At 34.7% G+C, this 13,271-nt stretch overlaps 1 protein-coding gene across 1 annotated transcript in view; it reads left to right on the top strand.

The window, feature by feature from the left end:
• The first annotated feature begins 8,019 nt into the window (after positions 1-8,019).
• LOC136036154 (nuclear nucleic acid-binding protein C1D-like) overlaps positions 8,020-13,271 on the top strand; it is a 22,528-nt gene continuing 17,276 nt past the window's right edge. The window contains exon 1 of the mRNA XM_065718204.1: positions 8,020-8,179. Coding sequence (XP_065574276.1) covers positions 8,028-8,179 — 152 coding nt within the window. The 5' untranslated portion in view covers positions 8,020-8,027. The remainder of the gene's footprint in view (positions 8,180-13,271) is intronic.

Here is a 13,271-nt window from a genome sequence, read left to right as displayed (position 1 = left end):
AACATTAAAATTTTAAACTAACAGAAATTGTTAAATTCATGTGGAAGGCTGTTCCCTCCTCCATCCCTCACTGTTTATGCTAAAATTTGACTTTTTGTCTCAATTCTTTAAGATTGTCTCCTGAAAAACAAAGGCCGTTTAATTGGAATAATAAGCTGTCTTAAAAGTATTAAAGATTAAGGAGGAGTCCCACTCGTCCATGAAATATATTCTATTCGTTTTTAGTTTTAATATTAGTTCTTATTTTTTGTTAAAAAAAAACTTTTTGTTTAATAATACAAAAAACAGCTACGTACTTACTATATGATCAGAAATATCAAAACTGGAAATGCATACTTCTTTTTTTTTTACAAATTCAATGCTCCTTTCAAGAATGAATATGTTTACAAAGACAAATTTTTTATTAGAGTACCACTTTTTTAGATTTTGTTTCAACAAACCTGCTCTCGTTTTTTTTTATCTTTTTCTCTTGTCATGTCATCTCCAAAGTGTAAGAAAAATTTAGTATACACGCAAATCCCCGGTGGTTATCAAAACGGTTACATACTTTCTACTAGGAATGCATTTTATTTCTATAAATTTGAGCAATTCACCAATTTGTCTTAAACTTTAAATTTCAATGCGTAAGTTGAGGTAAAGCCTCGCCATAAATAGTGCAAAAAGAGTCATAAGGCGTCTATATCTTAAAAAGCTCATTCATAAAATACAGGGAACTGGTCTTGGCGTGTCTTAAATTCATGTACAAGATGATTGGAAGAGTCCATAGTACTATCTGCCGTTTCCAATCACTCTTATTGCCTCTCTTCTTTTGTATTATTTTCTTTATTATATTCCTCCTTATTGCAATTCCTTTTCTACAAAAGAATCGGAAAAGACAGCCCTTAAACGTGAATCGATCCATATCCAAGATAAATTATGGCTGTAGTAACAGCTGCAACACAGTAAAGTAAAATAAATAAAATTGAACAGTGTTCTATTTTAGATTTATTAGTGATATTCGCCTCATTTACATTAATGTCCAAAAGTGAGGGATCCTTAATTCCGTTGTCCGTCAATTAAGAATAGCCACAATACCGAGCTTTTAGCTGTTAGAGAAAACTTTGATATGCCTCTTCCATTGGCCCCAGTCACGAAAGCACTAAATAGAAATTTCAAGAAAAATGTTGACAAAGCTTTCGCTATAAAAAAATTTATTTCAATAAAAATTTTTGCCGTAATTTAAACCAGTACAAAAAATAAATTTTTTATCGAAGCTGTGATTAGTATTTGAAGTTGAACAAATCATTGAAATGATTAAGATTTATATGCTTTTCAGAAGAAAAAAGGTAATTCTCAGCGTTAATAGGCCCTACTAATAAAATGGTTCGTATTTCATTATTAGATAGAAATTTCTCGAATACAATATTAAAATTAAGTTTGGTACTAAATTTGACTATGAGGTCATTTAAAGTAATATTTTCAACAGAAAGTCAAATCAAATTTTGGAATTTAGCCGAAAAAAGCAGAAGCTAATTTTCTTTGGATAGATAGATAATAGAGAGTCTATCAATAAGTGAAAATTACACCATATTTATACAATCCTGAAAATGGCTTAAGCTATACCCCTCACTCAGACTATCTCTGTTTTAGCTTTTTCTCCATTAGCCATGGCTTGTTGGCAACTTAATTTCAATCCAAAAATCTACGGACTCGGTCTCGGCAGTCGGCCTAGACCTTGTACTTTTGTATTTATCATCTCTAATTACTCATTCAATATAAACATTGAATCTCTTGATTATTTTCTTTAAAGCTGTAAGCCACAATTATAAATAGTAAGCCATAATAATGGCCTAAGAGTCAAAAGGTTGTATTACTCTCAAAGTTTCAGCAAATATGAGGTAGCAGACCAGCTGTCCAGTAACGCCGATTGGCCCTAGATTCAAAACAGTCTCCGAAAAATGCAGGAAGATTTGCCAGATGTTTTTCAGAGATTTTGCTCGCGGACTGATTTGGGCTCCTGGATGAATGACTGTATTTCAAACTGTAGGCGTAAGGAAAGATTTAATGGAAATGGAAACTTCTTGGGAAGGTGTAAATAGGGAGGCGTTAATAGATTCGGATGGAGCATCGTCGGGGTCTAGTTTGAAAATATGATGTGAATGCCTCCACTTCTACCTGCGAAGATGATATAAGATTTTGACCCAACCAAAGCTGGATGGAAATGACCCTACGGGCTATAGAAGAAAGGCTGGTCCAACAGCCTGTCCAAGTTTCTGGCGATGGCAAACATCAGACTGAGCGAGGCACAATTGCTCGCTATGGACCAAAGCGGATAGAGGAGGCATAAATTGGTATTCTGAATTCCGCCCTAGGATGCATAGATGATAGACTATCTATCAACAAGTGAAAATGATATCATATTTATACAATCCTGAAAAAGACTTAAGCTTTGCCTCTCACTCAGACTATCTGTAATGGCTTTTTTTCTAATTAGCCATGTCTTGATAAGAACTTGATTTTAATTCAAAAATCAACCAACTTGGTCTCGGCCTTGACCTTGTAAATTTGCATTTTTATCCCAAATTACTCATTGAATACAAACACTGGACCTCTTGATTATTCTCTATAGAGCTGTAAGCTATAATTCTAAATAGTAAGCCATAACAGTGGCCTAAGAGTCATAAATAGTAATCAGTCGCCATTAAAAAGGTTGCATTGCTCTCAATGCGTCAGCAAATTCGAGGTAGAAGACCAGCTGTTCAGTAACTACGATTGGCCCTAGATTGAAAACATGGTCTCTCCGAAGAATGGAGGAAGATTTACCAGATGTTTTTCGGAGAAATTATCCGCGGATTGATTATGGTTCCTGGCTCTAATGACCGGATTTCAAACTCTAGGTGCAAGGAAAGATTTAAGGGAAATGGCAACATCGTGGGAGGGTGTAATGGACTGAGTCCGTTGATTTTGAATTAAAATCGAATAGTTGTGGACATCAAGCCATGGCTAAATGTAGAGAAAGCCAAGACAGATAATCCAATAGAGTGAGAAGAAAATCCGGCATTAGCCCCCTTATTAGGATTGTATAAAATGATGTTAGTTAATTTGTTAATAGATAAGTCTATCTAATATCCGTCCATGCGTCATTCCTAGGGCAAATAGGAATACATGTTAAGTAGGTGAATTTTTAAGACATAGAAATCAGAAGAGGGCTAGCATAGCAGCTTGGTAATACTTTCGTGGAGTGTGCTTTTTTTCCTGACCTTGCAACTTTTCAAGATAGCAAAAAGTAGCTTGTATAGAATTTTACCAATTTCCTTTCTGTGAAGAGAAAATCACTGGAGCATTTCACCTGTTTTTAATGAAGATAAGTGCACATGTCTTTTATTTAATGGGGGTAAAATGGTATTTTTCTTTATTCATTTATCTTATTTTCTTTTCTACAAGAGCATTTTGTCTACTTTTTAGATTTATATTCATTTTTTATAAGTGACTCATTCATACTAGAAGCTAATTTAGGCAACAAATTTTTGACCTACTTTTGGCTCTCTGGCTAGTCCCAAAAGAATGATTGATTTTGTAAAAGCTTGGAGACTTACTTCTCCTCTCTGTTTAAAGGAAGCAGATTCAGAATTGAAGCTTTGCTCATTTTTAACTTATTTAGTGGGTCTTAAGTTTTTTTTTGCTCATTAAAGGATACCTCAATACCAACATAAAACATCATTTAACCATTTTGAGTGAAGACATGAGGGATGATAATTTTCACAGCCCATACAGTATTATTATAATAGCAGAACCCTAAAGTATTATTAACTGAATTTATCTATTTAGACTCCTAAGAACGAGGTTAATTCTGTTTTTAGAAAGAGCATAAAAAGAGGTTGTTGGGCTAGCCTTGGGAAGAAATGGACCCCCTCTCTTCTTTTAGGAATTTTCAAAACGTCAAATTTGTGTGCAGTATTTATGAAAAATGTGTTATCCATTTTCAGTCCAAGAAATTAGCAATTAGAATCTTTGCTTAATCATAGCCCTTATTTTTGGAATAATAAAAATAACACTTACGTTCCAATGTGAACGGGAAAATTTCAATGTGAAGAGACCCAGGTAAAATCACTTAACTTATGCTAATTAACTTAAGCTACTTAAGGAAATGTGTATCCGGCAGTTGAGCCTACTGAATAAAATCTTAGCTTTAGATCTAGATTAATTGGGAAGAGACACCCGCTCCTAACTGAACTTCGAAATAAATCTTTTTGTGGAATATTTTTTTTATGAATAGTACCTTTATTGTATTTCTCTTTAAAAAAAAAAAAAACAACAACAATTTTACCTCCCTGTTGATTGCAATTCAAAAAACGCTGTCAGTTCAACTGCTTTAATGAACGGCGATGAAGAAACGCAGCTTATATTTTGTTTTTATTCCCCTCCCCCCAAGGACATCCAATAAAAATCTAGAGATAAAGATTTTGTTCCGAATTTTTGTTTTTTTTTCAGAAAACGTTTAGAGACAGATCCAATAGTTAATTCCTCAGGTAATGACTTAACTCTCACAGCCACTGGAGGAGTAGGAATTTTTATATTATTTATATATCTAGGATTTACTGTTGGAAAAAAGGACATTTATCGTCCGACTTTAGTAACTAATAGTAGATAAATAGTAACTACGACCGTTCTTGCCGTCTTGTGATTGCCACGGATTAACCGTAAGTCACAAAATTGAAACAATGATAGGTCGTACTTTTAAGTGATTTTTTCTTGCTGTGGTAGAACAGCAGAGAGGATTCTTACTTCGGAATTCCTTTCATCGCTTTCTTCATACAGTCAAACAAAATTGACATTTCATTATTACAGTCGTTCGGACCATGTTGCACATATTCCAGGAACTGTGCTGCTACTTCAGAGTACCAAAAGCTCAGTTTTCATTGATAAAAATTTGGCGCCAGATTCTTGAATAATTCAATTCAATTTATTTATAACTCATCTTTTAGAAAAAGAGGGCGAAACGCCCTTAAGATGGAGTAATAAAAAAATAGATAAGCTATAAATAAATACAAATCAAATCAACACCAAGAGACAATCAAATAAATAATTCAGACCAAGGATGAAATACTATCGACATTGAAGAACGGAAATCAAGCAGCCTCTTATAAATAACACATATAGGCGAAACTAGGCGGAATTTATTGATTACGGAACTATTTCTGGTCCAAGGAGGGTAACTGAGAAGGAATTTAGCATAATGAAAAAATACTCCACGGACAGATTGTTTCCGAGGTTCACTAAAAAACTGCCAAACTGGACAAAGAGAAAGGAGATGAAGTACAACTAGGCTATTATAACTTTTTGCGATATTTAATTTGTCTATGTGTTTAATTTTAGATACAATTGAAGGATAAGCAGTTCTCAGTTTTTCTTTGAATTTTCAAGGGATAATTTCACAGTTTCTTTCATATTTTTTCCAATAGGTATTCCAAGGTAAACTAATTTTGGAGAAAGGGGGACTTGAGCATTAGCTAAAGGTAAAAGCCTAAAAAGCATTCGTCTCTTTAAAATTGAAAGCTCCAACAGGAGTTTTTTCTACATTGGAAGAAAACCCAATATCTTTATATCTATATATATAAAAGTAAGTTGTCTGTGTGTCTGTCGAGTGACGTCATGTTTATGTGTCGACTGACGTCATGTTTGTCGACTCACGAAATTACGGACCGCGACATCGGGACACTAATGACGACCGGGACATCTATATATATAAACTGGGACACAGGGACACAACTACAATGGGGACGCCGGGGGGCACAGGGGGATATATAAATGACGATGAGGACACAGGGAATGTTTGATTAGCAATCACCATCAACAAAGCTCAAGGGCAATCATTAGAATAATGAGGTATAGATCTGAATACGGATTGTTTTTCCCATGGACAATTATATGTTGGTTGTTCAAGAGTTGGTAAACCTGACAATCTATTTATATGTACAGACAATGGGACAGCGAAGAATGTTGTATATATTCGCAAGTTTTACTTAGTTAAAAACATATATATATATATATATGTACATATATATATATATATATATATATATATATATATATATATATATATATATATATATATATATATATATATATATATATATATATATATATATATATATATATATATATATATATATATATATATATATATATATATATATATATATATATATATATTCACAGGTGGGACACAGGGACACAACTACAATGGCGTGTAGCTAATATGGCGCGTAATGACATACGTGCGCGGGGGGGGGGGGGCGAAGTGCCCCCACAAACTAGGTGTAGGTATTGGCCCTTAAGGCTCGAGCCATTATGCTGACTTAACTTTTCTTAAAAGTCCTAGGGCGACTGGAAATTAGAAGCTGTGACGTGGATGATCCTGTGATTTGCACAATGCACATTTCTTAGGCCCTTGACTAGGAGATGTTTAGGAGCTTGAATGACCATGGTCATCGCAGACTGCGCAAATTGCTTTATTTTTGCAGCTGCTGGATATATGCCCATAAGCTTGAGGCCTGAAACATCTCACCGGGAGGTTGAGATGCTCAGCTACTTTGACCCTCTCATAGTCTATTAAGATTTCGTTAATATTGTCTTCGGCACTTTTTTTAATTGACACTCTATTGGTGTAGTGAGCGGCAGCACTAGACCTAAAGTGGTCTCACCTAAGAAGCATATCCCGAAAACTACCCTCTGGAGTTAGGCTGTTCAAAGAAACTATTTTGAATTGGAGAAGTGAAACTGTATCTAATCCTCTACTTTTACCAGACCCCCCTCTCCTTGGAGAATGGTTGTCCCTCAAGTCATTCTCGAGCTGATCCCTAATAGTAAAGATAACCTTCCACAACAGTTAATAAGTCAGCTTTTTTTATGGAGTAAACAAATGAATTCCTAGATTACCTCGGAGTATATACAGTTTGATCGCTAAGAAAAGGAAAGACAGTTGCAGGCGTATTCATATCAGATTTCAATTTGAGCTGCTCCTTGGACTTTCTGATGGCTCCTCAGTCCTATCAGCAGAACTGAAAGCCATTGAAACGGCTCTAAATACTCTCCTGCAGTCCCTCCCACCATAAAAAAGCAGTTATTTTTAGTGACTCAAAATATGCCCTTCAGCTGGTCTCAAAAATAAGATGGGAAGTTCCTGACTATGATTTATCAGCAAATTAGGAATTCCCTTCTACAACTTTCCAGACAAGGAATAGAAGTTAAGTTCAAGCACGTAACCAGCCACTGTGGAATAAAAGAAAACGAGGTAGCAGATGAGACTACACAGCAGGCAGCAGGTAGCAAATATTCGGATTCTAACCAAAAAACTATAAGGGATATAATGAGGAGCAGAATGAATCGTATTTGGACCAAATTATCTCCACAGCTCTATTCCCCATTTCAATCTAGATTGGCCAGTACCATATATTTTCGAATGCGAGTTAGGTCAGTTAACTTAATTGAAGAAAAATATAGAGCCAAGCAGTCGCTAAACCCATTGTGTAGGTTTATGTACCAGTGGGAGGAACCTCTCCTATATATTCTATTTGATTGTCAGGACCTTTTTCCAAAAAGAAGAAAGCTTTTAGCTAAGATAAGAGACCAAGGCTTGCAGCCTACTGTATCAGCACTACACTTAAAAATCTGTTATCAAAGAGTTCTACAACTTTGATGTTCTCGGAGATTTTGGACTTTCTTTAGGATATTAACCTTATCTTGTGATTCCATTATATTTTCACTTGAAAAAGACAATAGAAAATGAGCTGGCTTATTAATGTAGATCTACTGTGCAGAACAGAGCGAGAGTGAGTAGGAAGAGCTGTATTGGTACCAGCAGGCCTCTAGGCCTTAAACTGCTGCGGACAGGCAGCTTAAGTACTCGCACTTGAAACAAACCAAACATAAGGGAGGAGAAGATGACAAAGAAGGATATACCCTCATACAAATTCTGGAACCTCGTGATGAAAACAGTTTTGAAGGCCCGTTCGCCAACAGGAAGAAGAGGTCGTAACCGATACGTGATGTCCTTCGAGTACACGGAAAACAGAAGAAGAAGAAAAAGAGAAGTTATTTCTTCTTATTTTACCAGAAGTAGAAGTTTGTCAATAGGCTGCCCTTTTTTACATAATTTTGTTGATGTTGAGTCTTCATTACCCTTGTTAGTTAAATTTGGGTAAGGATTCCAATTTAGGGGCTTCTTGTTATCTTGGAAAGTGATTTAAGTGAATAAACTTTCTGGAATAACTAAGGGTGAGCAATAGGCTACTTGTGGAAGGTTTTGCCAAGATATTATGCGTACCTTTTTCTCATTCATAGGGCTTATAAGATTGGGTGTAGAGCTAGATTAGGGGCTACTCAGAAAGAAACATATTAAGAAAACGATTCTTATTTCATAGCCTAATATTCAAAGTAGGCCTAATTGTAGCCAACACATTTTGCATGTAGCCCTACTATGCTATGTCCCTTTGCCTAATGTGCAAATACATAGCCAAAATTAGATATTTCCCATGTGTTCTTTCAATGCATCTCTCTTGTTTTGACCCATCTTCCTGTAAATCAAATGGTTGGCTGTTCCATAAAGATGGGCAATTATTTTATTTAACCAATATGTTGACACTTTACTTTCAATAGCTTATATATTGAAATAAATATTTTGGATCAAGGCCCTGCTCAGATTAACTCTTTGTTTTGTCAGAATTCAAAAGCATTACTGTAATTATAAATTATTTTGCTCAATTATTTTTTGGTAAATTTTTCATTGTTCATATTATTGACTGACAATTAAAGTAAATATATGGCAAAAAGTTAGTTCAGTGACTTCTTGCTATCTTGGAAAGGGGTTAGGTTAGGAAAATGAAACTTTTGGGGATGGTTCTACAGGCTAAAGTATATCCTGGAAAGGTATTTTAAAGTACCCACCTCCACTCCTTCTCCCTCAAGAGGGCACTGAAATTCACCTACTTGACAAGGTCTATACCTATTGAAATTTTGAAAAAACAACAACATTTTACCTTAATTTTCAGTTATCAGATGCTTTTTCTCTGCCTTTAGTTCTTAAAATGCATTTCCTGTTATTTGAATAGAATTCTGAGCCATATTAATGGGTTTTTTTTTCAAAATTTAGGAAATGTATTTGCATTTCTTTTAAACCTTATAGATTGGGATTAAGCAAAGTTTTGAAGCTGAAAAATTTTTTTTTTGTACTTCAATTAAGCAGAAGATCTATTTTGCAAGGTTTCACTTTTATAACATGCATATTTTTAAAGGTCCTCTAGAGGGAGAGGGAGTAGGGGTAGGTACTTCAAAATACCTTCCCAGGGCATACTTTAGCATATGGACCCTCCCCTGAAAGTTTCATTTTTCTAACCTAACCCCTTTCCAAAATAGCAAGGAGTCACTAAACTAGAATTTTACCAAACATACTACTTGATGCCATTTTTTAAGCTGTTTATTAATATAGTAATTGTTTCTATTGCAAATTCAAATTAAAGCCCTTTTTGAGATACCCTAACCTTTGGATTGGAACCTTATGGGATGTTTACCTACATCATCTTCTGTTGGCTTTCATATTTTTGATATTTTATAAAAAAGACATTCTTTAATTGTACATTTGGTATCAAGGAAGGAGAAAGCAGCATAATATTGTAAAATTTATTTATCCAACTTAATCATGGAAAATCAGTGTGTGTATATTACATAATATCAAAAAATGGATTTATAATATAAATTACAAATCCAGCAATATGATGCTTACTAACAAAATGCAGAACAAAAAGTCAGCAATCTTAGGTGGTAATCTCAGTACCAACCAGCTCAGCACAAGAGGACACTCCAAGAAGCTAACAAAGTCAAGCTCCTGATCAAGAACTCACCAAACATTCTTCTCAAGAAGAGTTATAAACCATTAGAATAAACTGAAAGATTCAACTGTCAGTGCTCCCTCCATCCAGTCCTTCAAAAACCAACTTGACAAAGAGTAGGAGAAGAAGCTTGACTAAGGTTTGACTGGCAGTCATCAACTCAAAAGCACTACAGGTCTGGAAGACCTTAAATCTCTCAGATGGATTAAGGTAAGGTGATAATGAAACAGTAGGTTTGAAACCAACGTTTTAAGCCTTTTTTATACCCAAAAACTAGAAATATTTTGGTCATTTTCAAGAGATCAAAAAGTGCTTAAATTTGAATTTGTGATAGAAGTGATTATTATACTCATAAAGAGCTTAAAAAAACATCAAGTGGTATGTTCACTTTCTTTGGAAGTCAATAATATGAGCAACAACAAATTTACCATTTTTTCAAACTCTAAAAAATTAAAAAAGGAACTATTGGCCTAAATAAAAAAAAATCAAGGTAAAATTATACTTTTAGCAGTATTTGGCTCTCTTGAAAAGGGGCTAGGTTCAGAAAATTTTCAGGGAGGGTCTACAGGTTGAAGTATGTTTTAGGAAGATATTTCAAGTATCTACCTCTGCTCCTTCTCCCTCTAGAAGGTCCTGACCTTTGATGACCTTTAAAAATCTGTGTGTTATAAAAGTGATACCTTGCAAAGTAGATCTTCTGCTTAAGTAAAGTACAACAAACTTGTTTTCAGCTTCACAACTTTGTTCAGTTCCAATTTGTAAAGTTTAAAAAATATGAAAATATAGTTCCTAAAATTTGAAAAAAACAACAACATTGATATGGCTTAAATTCTATTCAGATAACAGGAATTGCATTTTCAGAACTAAAGCCAGAGAAAAAGAAACTGCTAACTGAAAATTAAATTAAAATGCTGTTTTTTCAAAATTTTCAATAGGTAGACTTGACATGTAGACCAATTTCAGGACCCTATAGAGAGAGAACTAGGAGATACTAGTTCTCCTAGGGAGAACTAGTATCAAATTGGGTCCTAGGGAGAACCCAATGGTTCTCCTAGGGAGAACCATTGGGAAGGTAAAAATACCTTCCCAAGACATACTTTAGGCTGTAGGCCCATCTCTGGAAGTTTCATTTTCCTAACCTAACCTCTTTTCAAGATAGCTAAAAGCAGCTGAAGTAGAATTTTGCCAAATTCAATCTCATAAATGATTATCAAATAAATTTAGATTGTAAGTTAGTTTGGCTCAGGACAAAGAAAAACAAATTTCTGGCAATAAAAAAAAAAAACAATGTGTCAATGTTTTCCCTCTTGTTTTTTCAATGATTAACAGACTTAGCTTGAAAAACACCCAGAAGACATACTATTGTTGAAATGGACATTAATTTCATGGTAACCTTGTATTGGTATTTCTGACATCCCATATTACAAGATGTGAGCAGTTAAGTTTCTCAAGGGACTATTGACTCTCTATTAAAAATCTGTAAAGCTATGATAGATTCAGCTGCTGGTGAAGCATGCTTTGCATTGGCTACTAAAACTTTGTCATGTAAACCCTACAAACTGGCTTGATTTTGTTGTGGCTGAATCACAGGGACTGTCAGAGCATTTGCATCTACTAATATAGATTGAGCAGCCAACAAATTTGACTCTCCACTTAGAGAAGATCATCACAGGAGATATGAACATGGTTCATATCTGAACCAAGGTCACATTTCTGAACCATGGTTCATATCTGACCTAGTCAAGACTTCTAAACCAAGAGCACAATCTGTTCAGCAAAGCCTTTTGCTGTCCCTCAGCAGCATTTTAGAGTCCACCCTGATTGAATATAGTTATAGTTTGAGAGTGGGGTTTGTCAACTTATGTATATAGAAATACTTGTCGTGTCTCAGTAGGTATGACTTAATAGATTGAATAAATTGAATAATCTTGTATGCTACTACTACTACTAACAATTTACTGCAATGCCAAGCCACCTGAGGTCAACCTTCTATGCACACTTTTCCTTCATCCCAACATATTCAAAGCTTTCCACTTCATAACCTACCAAAAAGTTTTCAGGTTTTTCATAAAAAATTTTCCCCATGACATCCTCTATCTAATTCAGGGACAATCTAATGTTCAATTTTGAAACAAGGATAATAACAACATGGGCAGCTTTTCTTCTACAGGACAGGTCCTAGCTGTTAATACATGCTAAATCTCTACATACTGCTTTGTAACCAATATCTCAGGACTAGAAACAAGGTCAAGAAAGGATGGATTCTGATCACTACAAATTTTCGTAGGCTCACTTACAATTTGGTATAGATAATTGATTGATAGACAAGGTGCAGAGGGAGAACCTGTAGTTTGTGTTTTTGATGGCCCATATCCATCAATCCATAAAATTTCTGGCAGGTTGAAATCACAAACTATAATTGTCTCAAAACATTTGATTTTTAAGATATCAGATACCATTTCCAAAAGGGTTTTTTCGCTAATAATCTGGCTTTGGGAACTAGGGCTACAATATGCACATCCAAAGCATATTATATTATTGTCAATAGTTATGGTTAACCAGACTGTTTCAATCCAAGGTCTATAATTGTTTGTGGGAATAACAACACCCACCTGCAGCTCCTCCCTAACAATAATAGCCACTCCTCTCCTACAATCAGGGTCCAATAAATTTGAAAAATAGTTTATAACCATTGATGCTGAAGCAAGATTCTGTAAGTTTACAGAATTATTAATATAATAAAATACTAATAAATAAATACATCTGTAATAACTTCTCAGCTGTCACTAATTCAGAGACTTAGAATTAAGGCAAATGCTTCTTAAGAATTGAGGTAGGCACTTGGGTCACTGCCTACATGCAATGAAACAAAAAGATGCAATCGTTGCAAATCAAAATATTGAATTGTAAATAGGTCCCAGGATTTGAGAAACAAATCTTCATCATGATCATCAACTGATGATGGTTATTATATCATAAGTCTCCAGGAATTTTTTTTCCACTGAATTGTCTAGTTGAAATACATGCTGGCTGGGCAAAGTATTCCATTAAGATTTAGATACTTCATGACACAGTAACAATTAAAGTTATACTTATGGGATAGTAGTTTTTTGCTTTGGCTTTATTATTACATCATAAGTCTCCAGGAAACTTGTTTCCACTGAATTGCTTATTTGAAATACATGTTGGCTGGGCAAAAGTATTCCATTAAGTTTGAGATACTTCATGACACAGTAACAATTAAAGTTATACTTATGGGATAGTAGTTTTCTGCCTTGCCTTTATTTCCTTTTTTGGACAAAGGGATGATAAATGCTGTTTTCCAATCTATTGGCACCTTCTTGGTGCATCAGAAAACTTTGAATAATTGGGAGAGTGGCTTGGCAATGGTTTCAGCAACTTCTT

Source organism: Artemia franciscana, chromosome 15, assembly GCF_032884065.1.
Source record: "Artemia franciscana chromosome 15, ASM3288406v1, whole genome shotgun sequence".
Taxonomy (NCBI): Eukaryota; Metazoa; Arthropoda; class Branchiopoda; order Anostraca; family Artemiidae; genus Artemia; species Artemia franciscana.
The sequence above is the reverse complement of the archived record's forward strand: the minus strand, read 5'-3'. Positions and strand labels throughout refer to the sequence as shown.